This window comes from Ambystoma mexicanum, chromosome 8 (genome assembly GCF_040938575.1).
Source record: "Ambystoma mexicanum isolate Mex_15411 chromosome 8, UKY_AmexF1_1, whole genome shotgun sequence".
In the NCBI taxonomy this organism is placed as follows: Eukaryota; Metazoa; Chordata; class Amphibia; order Caudata; family Ambystomatidae; genus Ambystoma; species Ambystoma mexicanum.
The window spans coordinates 346,629,730-346,653,043 of record NC_090929.1 but is presented as its reverse complement, the minus strand read 5'-3'; the positions used below and the strand labels follow the sequence as shown (position 1 = coordinate 346,653,043).

Below are 23,314 nucleotides of genomic sequence, written 5' to 3'. Positions count from 1 at the left end.
TCCTGGGCCTAAGGAAAAAGGCTTACCATCCTGAATCCAGTCTTCAGCAACACCTATAAAGACAAGAAAGAACAGGTTAGCATTACGGTCTTCAGTGACAGCTCTTCACTTACCTGGTCCATCGGCTGTCACCAACGCCTCGCGCTGTATTCCGGCATCTGAAAGACAAAGGCTTACCTACTCTTCGTGCGCTCCGGAGGTCTTCACACTGCATTCCGGCATCTGAAAGACAAAGGCTTACCTACTCTTCGTGCGCTCCGGAGGCCTTCGGCGCTGCATCCCGCATCTGAAAGACAAAACAAGGTGCGTTTAAAGACATTGGGGAACTTTAATACTCACGTGCCATTACTCCTTTCCACATCTAACCCAGTGGGTATTCCGGCACCCTGCAGCCGCTCCGAACTTGTACCTGCAAAATAAAAAGACAGTTAGAGCGCATCGTGAAGCAGGCAACAAGCGCTTACTTACGTGCTTCCAGGCGCTTCTATTCATCACACGGGCTCCATCTTCAACTCACTTCAGCCCGTCATCCGCCATCGCCGGAACCCTGCAAAACAAGAGACATCATTACTAAAGACTTTAAAGACATTAGAATTACTCGAAACTTACCGTTCGTGCAGTAAACGACGGACAGCAGTCCTCTGAAGTCAAGAGGCCTGCTCCCCTTATCCAGTGAAGAAACTGGTTACAGCACCCTGCCCCGAGGCAGATGGAGAGCACAGCGTTCACTTACCTAAGGTGAGAGCGTTAACCTTTGGGGTTCTACAGGAGAAGAGAAAGGGAAGAAGAGAGAGACATTCAATAACCCAGTTCCTTAATCCCATATTTTCTATCTGCAGACATCTTACCCTTCGAGTCAGACATACAGTGCACAGAGGTCCAGCCCAAAGAGCCAGCCGTGTGTTACACATCACCTTTGAAGATACGGTATACGCCCAGTCAAGACCGGCGCCTCTACGGGAATCAGGTGAGCGTTACAGGAAGTCGGAAAACCAGTGTACGCTTCGGGAGAAGCCCCGGTCGATCCCGACGGAGAAAGGCAAGGGGGGGCCAGGTGGTGACCCTCACCCTTAGGTAAAGGCCACAGATGCGCCCAAGGTTGTGAAGGCCCTGATTCACCCGGCGAAGGCCTCGATTGAAGGAGTCGTGGTGGCCCTGGCGAAGCCTGCGGAGGCTACCCCAGTGGGGACGACTTCCGGGCCTAGAGTTTCCCTGCCACCCCGGAGGGAAACATCTTTCCAGCCTATTGAGAAGACCCCCATGAAACCCCGGGACGAGAAAGAGTGGGGGACACGGTAGCCCTAACAGACACAGATACCACCTCCGAGGATGAGCTGACTGGCGTCAAAGCTATCCTGGACAAGAAATTCGAGGAGATCAGGACCTACGGGAAGGATCCCGACGAGGCGGACCTAGAGAGCACCGGTGGAGCCGACGAAGAGCCACGGGCCGTGGAGGAAACAGAGGACCCCACACCCCAGCCGTCGGCTCCCGTCGGAACCGATGCGTACGCCACAGGACAATTCAGGAGCAATCTTGATGGCTTTGCAGACCCTGTGTACGGAGATGAGGACAAGGTTGCCCTAACCCCCAGCGGACGATCCAGCGGCGCCTTGACCGTCGCGGAGCCCACCGAGCAAGCGGAGGCGAGTCCATCCTCCCCCTCCCTTCCAGCCTTCACCCCCATCCCCTCCTCCAAGGGACGAGAAGGAGACAGGGACAGAGATGGCCATGACGGGGACTGACGACGGTGGCGACGACGAAATTGATCTCCCGTCGCCTCCCGCCCGGGCTTCCCCCCTCAACCCTGGACGAAATTGGCTCTTTTCATGCCATGATCGCCAGGGCCTCAGAGCTTTTTCAGCTGTGCCCCGAGGAACAAAGCGAGGGGAAGCCAAGAGGAAAACCGTACTCTGTCCCGCTGTTGGACGACATATGGGACGAGGGTCTGTCCCTTCTGAAGAACCCTTCCATGGACCCTGCGAAGCGAGACAGGTACGAGAAGAATTCCCGGGTCCCGGATTCCACTCCTATGTGCCTCAGGGCGCAACCGACCCCGGATTCCGTAGTCTCTGCGACAGCCAAGAAGAAAGCGGCAGGGGCGACAACGTCATTCTCCACTTCACCGCCGGAAAGCGAGGGAAAGAAGCTGGACGCCATGGGACGTTGAGTCATCTCGTCGGCAGCAACTACCATTAAGACCCTCGCAATCGTGAGCCGCTATGATAGGGAGCTGTGGTTCAAGATTGCCCCTATCCTGGACTTCCTCCCGGACAACGGAGGCTCTGGAAATATTGCGTGGCGTCGGATCAAGCCGCCACTGTAGCTACGGACATTGTTGATACCGGTTTTTGTCAGATGGGCAACTGCGTTTACCTGCGCCGGCGTGGTTGGCTCAGGGCCATCGACTTCCGTCAGGGTACTGTACATGCCCTTTGATGGAAATAACCTGTTCGGGAAAGCGGTGGACGAGTCGCTACAGGCCATCAAAGCGGACACCAAGACGGCCTGTGCCCTCGGCACTCTTCAACAACGACGGCCGTCCTTTCGGACCTCCGGAGGCAAATCTCAAGGTGCCTCCAAAGGATTTGGCAGCAGTTCATCGTCGTACCGCCAAGCTGCTCGTTCTTCGTCGCAGGAAGCTTACAGAGGCCGCAGCAAGGCCGGTGGATACCGTCATCGCCAAGGAGCCCAGGGTGGCAAGGCTTTGGTGAAACAGGACTGAACCGGGCGTGACGTCAGGACCCCACCTAAGCACCCCGGTGGGAGGCCGGCTGGCGAACTTCATCAGCGTGTGGGAGTCCATCCCCACCGATCGTTGGGTGCTGGATGCCCTGGTCTACGGGCACACTCTGGAGTTCCAAAGAAAGAAAACCACATTCCACAGCTGTTTCTGGAGGTACGAGCCATGCTAAGAAAGGCCGCGATAGAACTCGTCCCAAAGTGGCTCCGGGGCTCCGGAGTATACTTGCGGTACTTCCGCGTCCGAAAGAAGACCTGCGGCTGGTGGCCCATCATGGACCTTCGGCGCCTCAACAAATACATCAAAGCCCAGAAGTTCCGAATGGTTACCCTTCAGCACGTGCTGGGACAGCTGGAGGAAGGTGACTTCCTATCGTCGCTGGACTTGGAGGATGCTTACTTTCACAACCCCATACACAAAGGACATCGAAAGTTCCTACGTTTTGTGGTCCAAGGGCGGCACTACCAGTTCAAGGCCCTGCCCTTCGGGTTGAAGTCGGCTCCAAGGGTCTTTACCAAGTGCCTGGCACTGGTGGCAGCACGGCTGCGCCTGCAGGGGATCCACGTATACCTCTACCTGGACGATTGGCTCATCCGAGCAAAGTCAAGAGAACTTGCCGCCGACCACACTGCGAAGACCGTCCGCCTGCTCACGGAACTGGGATTCTCGATCAACTTTGCAAAGTCCCACTTGGTACCGTCGCAGGACGCCCTGTTCCTGGGGGCCGGACTCGACACAGTGGCGCAGTTGGCCTCCCCGTCAGAGGAAAGGACGAAGGCCATCCTGGGAGAGGTACAACGGCTGTTGACCATGGAAGTGGCCAGGGTGAGGTCCATCAAGTCCCTGCTCGGCATGATGTCATTGTGCATCTACCTCGTACGTCTGTGCAGGTTGCGGATGCGGCCACTGGAGGAGTTCCTCGACGTCCGTTGGATGCAAGTGGCGGGAAGCTTCAAAGACAAGATCCCACTCAATGAGGCTTTCCGTCATGTGACCCGGTGGTAGGGCATCCGCGGCATCTCATGGTGGGCATGGACTTCCAAACCCCAGCGCACCAGGAAACGGTGACGACAGACGCCTCCCTGGAGGGATGGAGAGCGCAGACCAGAGCTCTCCACGCAAGAGGCCTTCGGCTCCCGGAGGAGAGGTCCCTGCACATCAACATCCTGGAGCTCTGGGCCGTGTTCTGGGCCCTCAGGTCTTTCCTTCCGTCCCTCAAGGGCGAGGTGGTACGGGTCTTCATCGACAACACCACCACAATGATCTACATCTGGAAGCAGGGGGGTACCAGATCCCCGGCCCTATCCAAGGAAGCGCAGGATTTGTGGCACTGGGCCGTCGCCCAGGGGTTATTCCTGGTACCTTTTAATCTGGCAGGAGTGAAAAACACTGTAGCCGACTCACTCAGCAGGGAGCTGCGCCCCTGCCACGAGTGGGAACTTCGGCAGGATCAAGTGGATCTCCTATTCCGATGGTGGAGCAGTCCCCAGATCGATCTGTTCGCGACGGCGACGAACACCAAGTACCGGAGGTTCACCAGCAGGGGAGCATGGGGGATACATTCTCCTTCCCCTGGGAAGGCCTGTTCCTGTATGCGTTCCCACCGTTGCCGTTGCTTCTGCGACTCATCAGTCAACTCAGACGGTCCCGGTGCAGGATGATCCTTGTTGCACCTTCGTGGCCGAGGCAGATATGGTTCCCAGACCTTCTGGACATGTCATCCGGAGCAGACGACCAGACGCTGAGCAAGAAGAATCAATGGTCGACGGCCGGGTGAAGGTCAACTACAACCCCTGTCAAATGTTTTCCAAAGCAGCGAAGCTGGAGGGAATATCTATCAGATGAGGAATCTGCAGGAGAATTATCCATAGATATAAGGTAAGGTAATTTCTCCATCTGTTTAGGCACACCACCCTGAACTGCCTGGAGGTCCAGGTAGCTACTACCAGTTTGAAGAGCTCCATGTTCCCATCCTTGCCCCCATATAGTGAGAGTAAGAAAATGTATGCATTCAGCAATGTTTTGTTCGGCTGGTAGTGTGGTCCAGAACCCTCAGCAACATTTTCTTATTGCCTGTAGAAAAGTGATCTCTGAGGCAACCAAACACCTCCCTTAATGGTGTTTAGTTTCTGCTCCAAAGAGAGGGATCTGGACCAGATTGCCTTTCCCACAGACTTGTTCCTCCAAATTCTGTTATTGCTTGCTCATGGGGCCTTGCAGATTGGAACAAGGAAGAGCTATCTGGCAGCTATCTCAGTGTTCTAAAGGATGCCCAGACAAGGGTCTTATTTTGAAATCCCTACAGATGTGCAGTTCCTCCGAGGTTTGTTCAACATGTTCCCTTCCAGGAAGTTTGTGTATCCATCTTGGAATTTAGTTCTACCTTTTCTGATGCAGTCCCCTTTTGAAATATCGTCGTTCTTATGCCCTTCGCCTACTAACGTTAAAATCTGTTTTCTTGGTGGCTATTACATAAGTAATCAAGCTGCAAACTCTGTCCGCTTATCCTCCCTCACTGGGATATTCAAGAGAAAAGGTCACACTTAGAGTCCAACCATCTTTCTTTCTGAAGGTCAGCTCAGAGGTCCATCTCAATCAAAACATTTATTTACCAGTTTTCTACCCACTACTACTCCCTTTAAAGGGAAAAACGGTTGCACAGATTAGATCCAAAGAGGGAAATAGGTTTCTTTGTCACGGGATCCAGGAATTTCAGAAAGGCCTCTCAAGCCTCACATGATTGACCAGTTATTTTACCTATGCTGTTTCTCCTATATTCATAGAGACTTGGTGCCATGTTAATCATAAAGGATGGGGGCTTACTGAAGTAGGCTCAGAGAGAGGTGGCAATGTGATGATAGAAGGCCCATGGGTGGGGTAGCAAATGGTGGTCTGGCCCAATGGTGTCCCTGATGTCATTAGGAGTCCAGATGCCAAGGGAGTATGGGGGGAGTTGGGGGTGGGGTTGGTTTCAAGGGGGTTCTCACGTTAAATTTTTCAATCAAGGCCATTCTACCGAAGGTTGGGATACTAAAAGCCAGTAATGTTAGGTTTAAGACACCAGTTTACATATCAGAAAGTACTAAGAAGAGGTGGAACAATGGCTCGATCACAGACCGAAATGTCTAAGGCAGATTGTACAAAGGCACTGGTATGATATGCAAATTTAACCGATTGAACTTAGACATCATGTTTCTCCAGGAGACACACTGGCAGAGGGGGGAAAGAACCGGCCCTAAGAGCCAAGGCTATAGATAAGGTTTTTCACACTTCCAATAGATTGAAAAAGAAAGGGGTGGCAGTTGTGGTGGCTAGCAAGCTAATCTTTGTCCCGAAGGCGGAATCAAAAGATCCTTGTGGTCGTTACGTGATAGTCAAGGGGGATGTTAAAGGCAATGTGGTTACCTTGGTCTCAGTGTACTGTCCGAATGACGGGCAAGACCAATTTTGGGATGCAATGAAGGGTCAGATTCAATCATTTATTGAAGGTTCCTTGATTATAGGAGGCGACTTTAATATGGTCCTGGACCCTGACTTAGACAGGAAAAGGGCAGATTTGTACATAGTTACCCATACACAGTACAACAAGGCTCTCCGCTTTCAACAGACCAATGCAGGGTTGGGGGTGGTGGATTCTCTCTCCCAAGTGCGTGGTTGGGTCCCCCCATTCACTTACTACTTGAAAGTGCATGGCACATTCTAAGGATAGACTACCTCCTAATTGAAAGCTCATTAAAAAACAGTGTTGGAATCAACCACAGAGTCCATACCATGGTCACACCACGACCTGGTTAAAATCAGAATAGGGGAATGGTTCTCAGATAAACACAATACTAGATGGTCCTGTAACAACCTGTTGTTAAAAGATAAGGAACTGCCTCAAACACTGTTGAAGTTGATCAGAGAATTCTTTCATTTCAATGACAATGGCGAAGTGGGGATTCCGTGGAGTCGAATTGAAAGCCCTTTTGATTCACCAAACGGAACGTAAGTTGGCATTCCTCAGACAGAAATACATGGAGAAGGGGGAACAAGCTGATAAAATCTTAGCCTGGAGGTTAAGGGAGCAAAGACATGCTAGAAAGGTAGCTGTAATACAACCAGCGATAGGAGAAAGCCTCCTTGGCGGTGCTCAGATAGCAGAAGCATTTCGTAGATTTTACGAAACCCTTTATACGACCGAATACAATGAGGAGGGTTCCCTTATTGACCAATTCCTGAATGCTCTCCCCATCCCTTGTCTGTCACCGGACAAAGTGGCTGCGTTAGAAGCCCCTATTACCAAGGAGGAAGTACTTGATACAGTTAGTAGCATGAAGGGGGGCACGGCGCCAGGGCAGGACCGCTTCACGGTTCGATTCTTTAAAACGCTCCGCTCCACTTTAGCCCCGTTCATGACTAAACTGTTCAATAATGCTCTTGAAACTGGCATGCTCCCAAGATCCATGTTCTCAGCCCTCAAAGTTGTCATGCCAAAGGAAGGAAAATACCTGTCCCTATGCCAATCCTATCACCCTAGCTCCTTATCGATAACAGACGTAAAGATCATGGCAAAAGTGTTAGCTAATAGACTCCATCACCAAATGTCCTCCTTGATCCATGGGGAGCACGTGGGGTTTATCCTGGTCCGTCAAGGCTCGAATAATATAAGAAAAACAATCAATTTAATGTATGATGTGCAAAATAAGAGAATGGGGGCTTACTTGGTCTCAATAGATTCCGAGAAAGCCTTTGATCGAGTGGAATGGAGCTAAATGGAAAAGCTCCTGCAAAAGATGGGGTTTGGTAGCAACTTTAGGCAATGGATTAACAACGTGTTGGCTTGGGTGGCTGTGAACGACACTACATCAGCCCCTTTCCACCTGTCCAGAGGAACCAGACCAGGCTGTCCCATTTCCTCCTCTCCTTGATATTGGCCCTCACAATGGAGCCCTTGGCCTTTGCAATTAGGGTAAACTGAATGATTGCAGGAATTCAGTGTGGGGTCCTTGATTTTAAACTTTCTCTGTTTGCAGACGACATCCTATGTTAATTAACAGATATAGAAAAATCTCTGCCGGAACTTCTCTCCCAAATAAAAATGTTTGGTCACTTCTCAGGCCTGAAAATAAACATCTCCAAGTCTAACATAATGCGCATTAGAGCCAACGACTCTGCAACTAAAGATAAGAGTACCATCGGTGGGATGAGAATTGAGAATATAGATACTCCGTACTTGGGAATCAAAATTCCTAGGGACCTCTCAATGCTGGTAAAGTGTAATTTTACCCCGATGTTGGAGAGAATTAGAACAGACCTAATAAGCTGGGCCCCCCTAAAACACTCATGGTTTGGGAGAAGGGTGACAGTTAAGATGAATATACTTTCCTGGTTCTTGTACTTGTTTACTGCCCTTCTGAATTCTCTCCCAGAATCCTTCTTTGCCAAACTAAAGCTGATGATAAACAAATTCATTTGGAAAGGGAAGAAGCCTAGAATTCTGGCGACTTTAAACCTTTTTAGAGAATTCAGTGGCTTTGGTCTCCCCGACTTCTGGTTGTACTATAAAGCGTCCCATCTACGAGTCATGTTAGAGCACCTTAGAGATGACTTAAGCACATACTGCACTTACATCGAAGACATATACACCCACCCAAAGAAAGTCGGGGACTTCTTATGGTCCCCAACAAAAGCTATCCCAGATTATATTAGGAATCACCCAACTCTTGCAGTCTTGTTTAGTCTATGGAAAAAGGGTAAATGCAATAACCGCCTCTCTTCCTGGCCATCTCTGCTAAGTTCAGGGTGGGTACACCCACTGGAGGTTGGTGGGAGGGGCTTTCGCCATTCACACAAATGGTCCTACAAAGATTTAGAAAGAGCTGGACAACTGTTCTCAGAGGGCCATTTCATTGAATTTATTCCCCTGTCTGAGATTCTGAGAGCTGATTCGCTGAGCGTTTTGGAGTACCTGCACCTCAAATGTATTTTGTCCGACCCAAGATGGTACTCCAAGATTTTTCGACCCCTCACTCCCTTTGACAAAGTCATTAACAAAGCCACCTCATGAAAGGTAATCCTGTCTAAAATATACAAAGTGATGGCTACGTCTGAGCTAGAAGGGAGACAGATCTTCAAGCAGTTTTGGGCTGAACAATCAGGGTAGGAATTCCAGAAGCTACCTGGGCTAAAATGTATGAACTAATGTTCTATGGTAATCTTTATACCACGGCGATGGAGCACAATTTAAAAATTCTGCACTGCTGGCATTTACCTCCCCTGAGACTTTACAAGATGTTCCTGGGATCCTCCTCTTTCTGCCCCAGACTCTGTGGCCAGCTGGTTTGTGGTTCCACATGTGGTGGTCCTGCCCAAAGGTAAAAGTTTACTGGTCTGAAATCCTCAGCTGGATCAAAGACACAGTGGGAATAGCCCCAACCTGGAACCTCTACAAGTTCTCTTGAGCATCCCGGATGAGGACATTAATGAGCTAAGACACTCAAAACTTAATTGATCTATGCTGAGAGCGGGGAGAGTGGCCTTAGCCCAGAAATGGAAGGGCAACTCTGTACCTTCAACAAATGACTGGATGAACAAACTCTGGGATATATTCACATATGAAAAACTGTTGGCTTTGGTTAATGACTGTGTGGAGTCGTTTTATGTTGTTTGGGGAATTTTTAATTTAAAAATGGGGTAATGACAAACCGAAACTCTGACCTCTAACACATTACTCGCTATGAATTGTAAGACTTCACCTTAGACCAGGCCAACTATTGCAGGGGGTCTTACGGGGTATGCAATCTACCGGTGCCACCATTGATTTTTGATTTTCGCTCTCCTGTCTTATGTTACTGACCCATTGTTCTGACTGGTAAAATGGTCATGTGTGTAGCTCACTGAGAGGGCTGGGAGAGGGACGTGGGAGTTATTCCAGGAAGTTTGGCAATTTTTGTGCTTTAATTCTGTGAGTTGTATTTCCTAATAAAATGTCAATAAACATCTAAGTAAAAACAAAAGGTAAAGTCTGTAGATACAGCCACATGCTGCCCGAGTCAAATTGGGTTTGCTTGGCCTAAAATAGATTTTGTCCATGGCCATGGACATGGATAGATGGATGGTGTATTTACATTTGTTAGACAGGATTGGGTATGGGATTGGGATTGGGTATGTATGTAGCTAAAAGATGGAGGGACGTGTTTATTTGTGAAACTGTAGATGGGATGCAGGAAATCCTGAAGGTGATTGGGTGGAAATAGAATGTTGTCAAGAGAAGACGGTCAGTTGTGCATTTGTGGTTCAAGAGATTTACATTGAAATGTGCACATGGTTCAGCATGAAGGAATATTACCCAATATAGTGCCAACCCCAATAATGGCAGACTTAGGTTATGCCAGTGCCCCCTGGCGACAGAAATGTTTCTGGAGAACAGCTGTGCTACGATATGGGATATCATAGATGAGGAATCAGTGGGAGGTTTGTCCATCAGAAAAAAACATTACTTTGTTAATTTGATTAGCCATGTTCCTACCGTGGTTGCCAATGTATGAGCAAATTCCATGTTAACGTATTAACCTTGGTTTCGCAATCTTTGCTTCACAACTTCTTTTTTGGCTAAACTCTTGTCTTGAATGATACCCACACATGCCATCCTTTGTTCATTGCCTTTAAAAGAGATGTCACACTATACAAACTGATATCAGCAATCCTAAAGCCTTTAAAGGTGCATCTACCTAACTCACAACTGTCCTATCTCTATCCCTTTAAGGAGATATCCTGATCCAACCTCTGTTTCCCAACATTTCGTACACACCCTTTCTTTCTGATCTGCACTTTTATAAGTGCATAGGAGCAAAGACTGTTTGCATAGGCATTGGAGAAAAGACTATTAATAGTGGAAGTGATTTTGGTTATTTTCATGGATGTTAAATGTTTTTTCAGCCATACCTCTAGAAGACGGCAGCTCTCCACTGAAGGCCCATGGCACACATAACCCTTTTCAGATTTTTCAGACCTCACCTAAAGCTTTGCCTAATATTGTGGCACCTCATGTTTTGTTATGCAGATAGAAATGTATGAACGGGTCTTCCAGAAATCTCCAGATCGCCACAGTGATTTCTCTCGCCTAGCCCGTGTACTGACTGGAAATGCTATTGCCTTAGTGCTGGGAGGCGGAGGAGCCAGGTGAGTTCTCCAACCTTCTGCATGTTTCGGTGTTTGACATTCAATTGACTTTTCAAGGTGCAATATGGTAACTCTTTCTTGGTGTATGATGCTCTGGTCCTTCCGTCTAATTTTTCATTTCTGGAGTCATTGGGCCTCATTCCAAGTTTGGCAAGTCCGGAAATAAGGGTGCCGGTAGCAACGTACCAGCACCTTTTCTGGATCGCTGAACTAAGTGTCTGCCTGTAGGGGCACGGAACTCCCAGCAGGCCTGACCTGCTGGGAATTCAGGCCCCTACGGCAGTGTTTTCACTGAAGCACCATTAGCAATGATGCAGGTGCTTCAGTGACCCCATTCCTGTGAAGTCCTTTGGGACTCCACGGGAATGGGGAATTAACGTTCCACCGCCTGCCATAATATCACAGTGCCCCTTGGATGTCAGGCAGCGGAAACAGTGTTAGAGGGTTTGCCGGTAACCTGCTGTCTACCAGCGGATTTTACCGGCAAACTCATAATGAGAACCATTGTCTCTGTTCCTTCAAGGTAACTCTCCAGCCATTGTTGGTTGGCCTTGGATGTGGATTGTGAGATGAACCTGTGTGTACGCTACTTCACCATGATGTTCTACCAAAATGCTAGTAGGGGAGTAATATAAGCAAACCCTCCTCGTAACTTTCCTTATTTTATTAGCAGGATGTCTACAGCCTTCACCATTGAAAGACTATCAGAGTGTATGTGGAAGTCAGGGGAATTCATAGAAGTTATGTGGGAGCTGTAGGCACCCATTGCAGTTGGTAAGCACTTGTGAAGGCCACATCTTCAGAAGTGAGCACAAGGGGGGGTCATATCCTTGCATTTTCACCATCATCATCATCAATAACTTTATTCGACCTTGAGGCCATCAACGTACATCATGACACACAAAAAGCACAGCAACAGATACACATTTAAATAAATGGCCATTCCTTCCCCCTTACTAATAAAATAACTGCAGTGACCCCACAACAGAGCAGTTTTCCCACATGTTCCCTCTCCAAGGCTGTGGGTCTATCGTTGATGGTGCCTTGCGTGCATCCCAAACCTCATATGTGTATCATTCGCATGCTGACGTGGCCCAGGTAGGGTTACACCCTGTCCTTTTTCCCAGGGGCAATGCATTGGCCCCGAGAGTACGGGTTGGTGGTGGAGTTCCTCCACCACATTTTCAACTCTTCATCGACGGAAAGAAGAGACGCCCGGTAAATTCCTTAGTTTTCAGGGCACCCCGGCTGGGGGACTCCTTCCCGGGGTCCTCCAGGTCCGGGAGGGGCTTCAAAAGCTCTGCTACCACGGTTTCTCCTTAGGTGCCTCGCAGGCCTAATAGGCGTACCAGGGTTTTCTCTGAGGGTTCCCGCGAGGGGACTGCCGACACCGGATCACGATCTGGGGTTCACCAATCAGGTGCTAATAGCCAGCCCAGTTGTGCTGAGGCTTTGGGTACCGGAGTTCGCTCCAAGGTCTCCTTGTCTGGAGCTTCCCATACAGACACTGGGGTGCTCCCTGAGGCCTCCGTTGAGGTTTTCTGTACCGAACCACGGTTCGAGGCCCCTCTCGGCAGAGCTATAAAGACCAGACTACCTTCCGAGGTTCCTCTTATCGAGGCTAAGGTGTGTAACGACAAAACTGAGAGACCTGTTAAGGTCTTGTCTGTGAGGTGGATTCCTCAACTTTCCCGTGCTCGCGGTGTTATCGGTTCTGTTGAGGGGGCACAGGGAGAGGTCGCTGACCGTTTCTCCTCTGTTACCTGCTTGTCCGAGGTTCCTCTCTTGGAGGCTAACTCAAAGGGTCACGACAGGCTGTCCAGTAAACATGCCAGGCCCCATAGTACCGGCTCTGCCGAAGATCCTTGTGTCAAGGCTAAAGTTTCGATCAAGTCCCCTGACCAGTCTGTGGAGTTACCTGCCTCATCCACACATGTGACGCAGTTCTCCTCAGATGCTCACAAAATGGCGGGCCTTCCCGCGTGGTCTACAGCGGCCATTTTGGATTCTTCCCTCACACCCACACTATCGATGGCGGTGCTCAGAGTCTTCTTTTTGGTGGACAACCTTGTCCACGGGACGGTGTGAATCCGTTCCGCCCTTCCAATGACTTGCACGCTCAGATGCCACTACCGCATACGGTCTTGCTTCCTCCTATTTCTGCCCCACTGGTCTATGTAGACCCCGTTGGTGGCGGGCCTTCTTGGCAGCCTTCCTCACTACGTTTGTGGGGTATGCCCCTCATGAGCAGCCTCTGCCCATTCCAGTACCTAAAGTTTCGGCAGAGGATGCCTTTTTTGGGAAGTTTCAAAGTCTTATGAACACTGATCCCATGAGGGAGTACTTTAAAGGCCTTTTTAGGGAGATTTGCCCTCTGGTGCTGCATCCTGCCCCGGCAGTTCCAGTCACGGCACCTGTCGCCCCGGCAGTGGTACCACCTCTACACCCCGGCCCGCCTGCACCTCTCCCGCCTCTGCCTCGGTTGTCTCCGGTTGACAAGACTCCAGCAGAGCGAGACGTCAATTTGAAGCTGGTCGCATCGCAACCGCCGGGTCCTGACGTTCTGGATGACCCTCAGGCAGACCAGGATAGTGAGGACCAGCTCCGCTCTGTAAGAGCATTCCATGACCGGGTTCTGGACATGATATCACTCCTTGACATACCAGTACCTGAGGCACCCGCTCCGCAGGAAGGGGTGCTTTGGGGGCGCACACCTTGTTTCCACAGGAGCGCACTGGCCTGTTCCTTCAGAAGGACGTTCTGGCCGAGGCCCGCAAAGTCTGGGATAACCCCCACACTGGGCTACATATAAATAAGAGAATTGACGCCCGTTATAAGCTTCACACCTACGACGAAGTCGCCTTGGCATCATGTCTGCTCCCTTCCTCAACAGTGGTTGCGGCCGCCACTCTGAAATCCCAGCCGGCCTCTGCGACCTCTGCTGCCGCAGCTCAAGTTTTGGCCAAGGAAGACAAGTTGCTTGACTCCTTGGCAAAGAAAGTTTTTGCCAACTCGGCGCTGCAATTGCATCAGGCTAACGCAGAGCTCATTTTGGCGGCAGCGAATATGCAACTGTGGAGGGATTTGGCAGACTTCCAGGAGATCATTCCTGGGGATAGGCTGGAAGACTTTAAGGGCGGTTTGTCAGATGCCAGGGTATTGGCGCACGATATGCTGTAGGCTGCTGCGCACCATGTTGACACCTCAGCTCGAGGCCTCATGTTGGGGGTGTACACCTCTAGTCAAGCTTGGTTTCATGCAACAAAGTTTTTGAAGGAGGTCCAAGATAAAGTTCTGGACCTGCCTTTTGATGGCAAAGAGTTGTTTCATTCTTCAACGGATGACGAGATTACAATGATTTAAGGCGAGCACGCAAACCGCCAAGTCTCTGTCGGTGCTAGTGAAAACCCCAGTCAAAGCTCAGAGATCTGGATCCCAGTCTCGGTCCTCCTCAGGCTTCAGAGGTTTCCAGGACCACAGGACACACAGAGTTGACCCCCTGACAGGTAGTTGCCGTCGGAGACAGCAACGGGGTCGATTTTTCTCTCGGTCTTCAGCCTCCTCATCAGGGACAGGTAGTCTCTCCGCCAAAAAATCAGCAAAATTATATTTTTTGGCGCTTGCACGAGACGCCAGTGGGGGGGACGAATCTTGTCTCATCTGGAGGCGTGGCAAACCATCACCAAAGACTTTTGTCCATTCCTCGGGCAGGTGTCCGCTTGCCCCTCCCCTGTATCCCACCCTTCAATCCTCCCTTTCAGCAGTCGGGGACACCCTCCCTCAGAGCCGAGGTCCAGAAGCTTCTAGATCTCAAGGCGGTGGAACCCGTTCCCCTAGTGGAAGGAGGGGAGGGGTTTTATTCTGGTCTGTTCACGGTGCCCAAACCCAACCAGGCTGGCCTGCGTACCATCCTAGACCTTTCCCAGTTCAACCTTTCTCTTCCCCAATTCAAGATGATCACGCCCTGCCAAATAAAGGACGCGTATATGCATATCCTCATTTGGAGCCTGCACCGGAAATATCTGCAGTTCTCCCTGGGAGAGGAGCACTTCCAATTCCGAGTGCTCCCTTTTGGTCTCAGCTCAGCGCTGCCTGTCTTCACAAAGATAATGTCGGTTATTGCGACTTTTTTTCGGCTACAGGGTATTCATGTGTATCTATATTTGGACAACTGGCTTCTGTGTAGTCTGTGTCCAGTGAAAGCCTCGAGCAACCTACAGTCTCTCCTCCAGGTCCTGTTCTGCCTTGGGCTGTCGGTGAACTGGCAGAAATCCTCCATGACGATCTCTCAGGACCTGATATTCCTGGGTTTCCGTTGGAACACGATCGACTGCAGAATGTACCTGACTGTGGACAGAATGGTGGATCTGTTGACCACGTGTTAGGTTTTCATTCAGTCAGAGAGCATGTTGGCCTGGTGGTTCCAGAGGCTTCTAGGCCTCATGGCTTCGAGCGTGTTTGCTCTTCCCTTTGCTCCTCTCAAGCTGCGGCTCACGCAGATGGCTCTTGGGAGCTCCTGGCTTCAGGTGGTGTACCCGGACACCAAAATAATTCCGGCAAAATGATTCCCGTTCCACCCTGTATGTTGACAGATCTCCTATGGTGGTCATCTTCCCGCAATCTGTCGGTGGGTGCTCCTTTTCAGGAGCCCTCCCCTAAAAACAACCATTACGACGGACTCCTCCCTTGTAGGGTGGGCCGCGACGTTGGATCATCGTCAGGTTTTCGACCTATGGTCGCGACAGGACAGGCAATTTCACATAAATTATCTGGAGCTTCTGTCAATTTTCCTGGCATTCAAAGCTTTCAAGCCAGTGATTGTGAACAAAGTGGTCCGCATCCGCACAGAAAATGTGGTGTCCATGTTTAACATCAACAAGCAGGGGGGTACCAGGTCACCTCCCCTTGCAGATCTAGCCATTCAGATTTGGGAATGGGCTATTCAGCACAGTGTTTGGCTGCTGGCGGTGCACATTCCGGGCAAACTTATTGTGAATGCAGACTCTATCAGCCGACGAGCGGTGGTCAGCTACGAGTGGGAACTAAACACAGAGATTCTCTCCGACCTTTTTTGCCATTGGGGCACTCCAGAAGTGGACCTCTTTGCGATGTCATTAAACAGGAAACTTCCTCTTTTTGCTTCCAGGAACGAGCTCGGAGCTTCTTCCCTGGGGCATGCTCTCGACATTCAGTGGGACAACATGAGGGCCTACGCCTTCCTGCCTCTTCCTCTGATTCACTGGGCGCTATGCAAGCTCAGGAACACGACAAATTGCACTCTCTTGTTCATAGCCCCTTGGTGGCCAGCCAGTTTCTAGTTTTCGGAGCTTCAGCATCTGTCAGTCTGCTCGCTGATCAGACTTCTGCTGATTTCCGACCTGCTTCACCAGAGCGATCAGCAGATGTGGCATCCCTCCCCACAATCATTGAGCTTGGCGGCCTGAGTTCAAATCTTTAGAAAGTTTCAACTTGTCCGTGGATTATATGCGTATTATCCAGGCGGCTAGAAAACCTTCGACAAGGTCTCAGTATAGGAGCAAATGGCTCTGGTTCTGTCACTGGTGTTTAGCTAAGCAGCTGGACCCTAGAGAAGCTACCATCGACACGGTCCTGTCATTCGTTTCTCATCTGGCAATTTCAGGCATACGTGTCTTGTCTTGTAGGACTTATTTGCCGGCTATCGCCGCTTACCTGTCCACAGACTCTTGCTCTTTTTCATTGACAAACCCTGTCATTAAAATACACTTTGCAGGGCTAGTGCATCTTTATCCCCCTGTGCGCAACCCGCATCCAAAGTGGGAATTGAATGGTCCTCACTGCCTTATGCCATAAATCTTTTGAGCCCATGGCTACGGTGGACTGATTGCAGTGACTTTGGCAAGGTGTGTAAGCGAGATTCAGACCTTGTCTGTAGAACATCCATTCCTCACCTTTCACAAGGATAAGGTCGACCTCCGGACTAATCCTTCTTTCCTCTTCCAAAGGTGGTATCTGATTTTCATCTGAACCAGTCTATTTCCTTACCCGTTTTCTTTCCAGACCCGGCCTCAGAGGACGAGAGGGTATTGCATAATTTGGATGTCAGACGAGCTCTAATGTTTTATTTGGACAGAACATCTAAATTTAGGAGTTCTTCACAGTTTTTTGTGACCTTCGGAGATCCAAAAGGAAAGCCGGCCTCGAAAGCAACTATCTCCCGATGGATTGCTTCCTGTATTTCAGAGGCGTATACCTTTTCAGGGCCTTCAGTCTCCAAAGGGAATTCAGGCCCATCTGGTGCGGGACAAGACAGCTGCCGTTGCCTTCCAGAAATATGTGGGCCTCCCCATCAGCTTTTTGGAAGCATTACTGCTTAGACCTGAGCTCCAGAGATGATGCTCAGTTCGAGCAGGCGGTTCTTAAAAACCTCTTTCAGTAAAGGAGTTCCATCCACCCGTTTTCCTGTGAGGAGTGCTTAGTAATCTCCCAAAAGTATGGAGGAAAGGGGACGGGACGTAGGAATATAACAAAGTTACTCACCGTAGTGACTACCTTACTCCTAGTCCATAGTCCCCTTTCCTCCATACACCCGCCCGCCGTCCCCTCTAATAAGAATCCTCTATTATTGTTTAAATGGTCTCAGACCTGGCGATAGAAAAGGACTGAAGGTTGATGTGTGGGGCGGAGCTAAGGATGGCGGGGTTACGGCCACGTGCCATACCCCGCGTAAAAAGAGAAGGAGGACACATTTTTCAATTCAATGCTTTTTTACAAAAAGTGATCCGGTCCCGTCCCACAGGACGGAATGTCCCAAAAGTATGGAGGAAAGGGGACTATGGACTAGGAGTTAAGGTAGTCACTATGGTGAGTAACTTTATCATATTCAATCACTTCTTTCTCTCTTGCTTTTTGAACAATTTCTGTTTTCTGCCTGCAATGATGTAATTTCGCCAGGATTGATTGTGGCACATTTAAAGGCCTTCGCCTTTGTGGATCCTGTCAAATTCAATTTCTGGCGTAAGTGGAGTATCGAAGAGGGAGTTCATGAGGGCTTTCACGTGCCGTACAAAGAAAGGGCAGTTTCCCCTGATGCCTCCTTCAAGCCCATTATTCGAATGTTGGAGCGCCTCTCTCTGTTCTCAAGATCATCAACCTTTGCTGCCAGATCAGCTTCCCTCTGCTCGAGGTCCAAAAAGCAACCTTACATTTTCATCTCTGTTAGAACTGCCGACTGCTGGTCATTTTCCAATGATTCTAATTTGTCTTCCACTTTGTCTATCCTGGACTGCAGGACTGTTAGTGTGGCCAAAATGCTGCTTTTTATAGATCTTATTTCCTCAAGCAGGAGGCAAATGACTGCCTGTGTGGATGCTGCTTGATCATCTCCGGGAATGCTTGGTATATCTGCCGAAGGCTGGGACTCCATTATGGTATCACTGCGACGAAAGCACTGCAGAGCTGCTACTGTGCTGGCGTCCATTGTGGCGTTCGCCATCGGAGAGATGGTGGTGAAGTGAGGGGCCATCACTGTACACTCTTCCCTGCTTTCACCGTGGCTGCTACACTAGTGTTTAGCTTTGCGGGGGTGATGTGGGAGTGGCACTGTTCTACTCCTCTTCCAGTGCTGCTTCCTCCTGTTACACTTCGCCTAACTCGCAATGGCAGACTTAGGGAGATACTCTGGCTAACGCCCCCAACTCTTTTCAGCGCCTCTGGGCGCTTGAGGCTCCCTGTGGCCAACTTGGGGGTGTACTGCACATCTATTATCCAGGCCACTGTGCTTGCGTGATCTCTCGCTGCCCTTTTTACACTTTATAGCTGGACTCTGAGCCCTGGCTGTCACATCTCAACACGGTGTGCAGGTTTAATCAGGGGTTTGCACTGGAATCACCACAGCGGTTGGTCCGAGGTTTACTCTGTAGAGTAGTGGTATTTGGATGCCGTGCTTGGCGCAGGATGACTTACTCACTAGTTGATGAGTCTCTGTCTCATGCGCACTGTGGTGACAGCCTTTATTTTACCACTCCTCGCTATGTCCTTAATGTTTCTGCAGAAGACCCCCAGTCGGAGGCAATGGGATCGTTCTGGAACCCCCAACAGGAGGCAATCTCACTTTTATGAGCTCTGAGGCCATGAGACGGCAGCGCAGGCTCCTGTGATTATATGAGCTAGCCGTTCACTGTCTGCTGGTGCCGGCCTATACTCCCGCCCGAGATATGCACTGCGTTTACAATTAATAATGATCCCTGGTGATCTAGTGCAGCGCAGTTTCAAAGCCATTGCCATTGTCGCTGGTGGTCTGCCCTGAACACCGTGGAAGGACGCCCTACTTTCCACGTGGCCCCACTCACCTCAACATTTACTCCACGACCAGCAATTTCCTTACTACGCTGCCCTCTCACAGCACAAACTTGTGTGGTGGGGCTCTGTTTGCACGCCCGCTTCGGCTGCCAGGGAGGATCCAGCGGCTGCTTCACTGTGGCGGCAGGTGGCATAGATCTCCGGCCTGCTCCTTCACTCAAGCTGCCCTGCTATTCATGCACACGCAGGTTGCTAGTGTGAAACAACTGCATCCCCAAGCACTTTTGCATGCCAATCTTTTGCAGGGTGGCTTTTGGACCCTTCCAACATACTCCGGTGTTGCCAGGCTAGGCTGACAGTAAATGCATGCTCATGGTGCCGCAATTGTGCTGCTCCAGGCGAAGGAGACAATTTTTTAGACATGTCGACAGTGGGGGATGTGAGAAAGCCTGAGGGTATTCTCGTTCCTTAAACCTCTGGATCCTCTTCTCAGGTGGCCAAGAGAAATGCCATCACTCTTGGATCCCAACAATGGGGATGGAGATCCAAGGGAGGATCACCTGAGAGGAGGGTCCTTTGGGGCTGGGAGGGTGGTACCTTAGGAAAGCCATGGTATCCCCCGTGTCCTGTTGAGAATCAACCAAACCCTTCCCAGACCTTTATAGATTATTGTAAAGCTGTTCCCCTCCTTTTCCGACATATAGCACTTGACAGTACTGAGACGACGAAGAGGTGACCAAGAGTAATGAACTCTACACTCTTTCACCACTTTAGTACTGGGACGAGGAAGATGCCTACAAAGAGCTATGAGGGTCAGGCATGTCCCTTTAATTATGGTCAGGAAAGTTCCATTAGAGATCCACACCTGCAGCCTGTCATGGGGTTGCAGGTGTATAAAGAGAGACCAGTGCAGCAGAACAGGGAGCAACAGGGAGGCCTGTGTGGGAGAGACCAGCAGGGGACCTTGCTTCAGAGGAGGCAGCCTTGGTGAGACTGGGCAAGGGGCCAGGATGCCGGCTAATTCGCCAGAGGACTTGCACAGCCCATAGCCAGTGGGCTGTATACTTATTGCATGTCTGGGAGCCTCTGTCGCAGCCTCTGTGCCCGCTACGGGCTATTCTGACCAACCAGACCGCTATTAACGGCACCGTAAAGTACGATGCTGTTAATAGCGGTCTGGGCTCGCGCACGCGACCCACCATGCCGGCATTAGCGGCATGCCGTAAACCGGAGTAGATCACAAGTGATCGGACATGAAAATAACAGCCTCATGAAGGCGGAAAAAGTGCCTGCCGTAAATACCGGCATCACCGACCTGCCATTAAGAACCCTGAGCAGTGTTCCCAACTGCTACAGGTGCACACAATCAGCACAGGTGGAGGCAATGGAGTCAGGCCCAGCACAAAAGGTGCAATCCCACACACCACACCCACACCAAGATGATTCCAATAGTAGTAGCATTACTGGAGCTGGAGGACTTGCTTGCATTGCCACAACATCAACAACAATAACAACCGCCGCCACCACAGAGGAGACGCACGAGGAGAAGGAGGGTGAGACAGGCCCAGCATGACCCACCAGTGCAGCCACCGTTACCACGCCGGCAGCCCCCAATCCCTCGCATCATAGCCACTCCCTTCAACCTAACCCCTGAGCAGATCCAGACCCTGTACCGTCTGGACCGGGATACCATCACCACCATAGTTGACCTGATACACGACAACATAGTGAGCCTCATTGAAATACGCACCGCCATCCCCTCTCTACTGAATGTAGTGTCTGTGCTCCACTTCCTTGCCACAGGCACCTACCAGCACACAGTGGGGCACATGCATGGCATATCACAACCCTTATTTTGCCGGATTCTGAATCAAGTGCTGGATGCCCTCCTCAAGCAAACAAGGGACTATATATCCCTCCCACGGACTCCCCAGGAGATATTTGATACCAAAGTTGCCTTCCATGCACTGGCAGGCATGCCAAATTGTGTAGGTGCCCTTGACTGCACCCACGTGGAGTTGGTGGTCCATCATGCCATGGAGGTGGTGTACCGCAACCAATACCACTCCATCAATGTGCAGATGGTATGCAACGCCAGCAAGATCATCACCCATTGTTGTGCCCGATATCCTGGATCCACTCATGGCTCTTTGGTCCTGCGGAACTCCACGCTACCATACTTCATGGAGCGACATGCTGGACGACGTGCCTGGCGCTTGGTAAGTAGCAGGACTGGCACATGGCATTGAAAAGGGGGGAGAGATGCACACACCACCATGCTGCCAATGTTGATGTGACTGCACGAAGTGCACATCACCAAACATTGTGCCCCAAACCATCACATACCGTACAAGACACAAAAATCCCATATGAATGAAGTAAGGTCCACACCTATCACGACATGACTAACCGGAAACCACCCCACATCCACCACACGTGCAGCACCCATCAGCCTCCCTCACCCTCTGTAACGCCATCCTGCACCATGCAGTGCATATGCACCATGTTGCTGTCTCCAGCATATCACCACACAGGACAAGCATCCCTATTTTGACACTAACACAGCTGTATGCATACACCATGCATGTGCAACTAGATGTCAGTGCACACCCTCATCTTGAAGATGAAACCCACGACATTAGACCATGGCACAGGACACATGGAAGGAATGCATCCAGGGACATGTGCATGTGGGCAACCATAACCTGCAGGCATGTGTGACTAGTACAGCTGTCCTTCACGATTCCCCTGACAATTACCTTAATTTTCCTCTCATACAGGTGATAGTGGCTATCCCTTGAAGCCGTGGCTTCTCACCCTTGTCCGAAACCCACAGAACTAGCACAAGGAGGACTACAATCGTTCCCATACCTGTACACGTGTGATCATCGAGCAGACCTCTGGCCTGTTGAAGGCACGATTTCGCTACCTCAGCCGGTTGGGTGGGGCACTCCTCTACAGGCATAAGAAGGTGGCCAAGATCACCATGGCATGTGTAATGCTGCACAATATGTGCATCTGCCGGAACGTGCCCCTGCCCCTGACATTGAACTGCTACCACCTGATGAAGATGAGGATGTGGCAGGACATCTTGACGGTGCCGATGCACAGGAGGGACGTGCTGTGCGCCAGTCAGTGATTGCACAATATTTCTGACACATATCAGCAGAGGGTGACATAATAGTTGGACAGAGGGCACTGGGTGTGGGGGTACACTATGCACTGTAAATGATTAAATGACACATGCACATTGATGAATGTCCACTCAGGTCTTCTTTTTCAAACAACCGGTGTATTGAATGTAACAATATGAACGTAAGTGACAAGACCCTCCAACACTCTCACCCCTCTCCCCCTCCTCCCCACAACTCCCCCACACACCCTCACCCCCCTCCCCTCATAACTCCCCACACACCCTCACCCCCTTTCCCTCCCCCCACGACTCCCCCACACACCCTACCCCCCTTCCCCCATACAAGTCCCATTGAGTCCACAAAGCCTACATGAGGCTGCCATAACATTCACTCGGCACTCCCAGAGCCAGGGGGTGGCATGCCCCATCGGCGCAGTGCACGGACCGACCTGCGGAGCGGGCTGGTTTGGGTGGAACTCAGGAGGATGGTGTGGCCTCCTGCTGAGGTTGTGGGGCGGGATGACCTGTCTCAAAGGCATCAGCGATGCGCCCTAGCACCTACCAGAGGGCTGAGACTGTCAAGGAGTTCCCCCCTTCTCACCTGAGTCCGATCTTTGCTGGATTTCTTGGTCGATGCCTTCTTGCGGACGGATCGGGTCTTGAATAAGGCTGCACGAGTCTCTTCCGACAAGAGTCCAGGAAGTAAGAAGGAAAGGAGAGGGACTAGGAATGGTGTTTAGAAGGGACAGAATCAGGGAAAACAATACCGTGAGCTACGGAGCACACGTCTGGTTGCTACTTCACAATAGCATTGAGACACGCAGAGCCGCGGGGGGCGTGGTCTATAAATAGAACACGCTACGTCCAACGTGTTGGGCGAGGAAGGTGTTTCACGCTGGACGGCCATGTTGTGAGTACCAGGGAGTGTAAGCCCCGCTGAGACAAGGACCAGGAAGTCCAAAAGGGGCGCGTTATGTAGGTCATGACAGCATGCC

General features: G+C 50.6%; 1 protein-coding gene across 3 annotated transcripts in view; it reads left to right on the top strand.

The window, feature by feature from the left end:
- PNPLA7 (patatin like phospholipase domain containing 7) overlaps positions 1-23,314 on the top strand; it is a 2,986,886-nt gene that overhangs the window by 1,951,998 nt on the left and 1,011,574 nt on the right. For all 3 annotated transcript variants that reach the window (XM_069609797.1, XM_069609798.1, XM_069609799.1), the window contains one exon: positions 10,788-10,906. In XM_069609797.1, the coding sequence (XP_069465898.1) occupies positions 10,788-10,906 (119 nt within the window). The remainder of the gene's footprint in view (positions 1-10,787; positions 10,907-23,314) is intronic.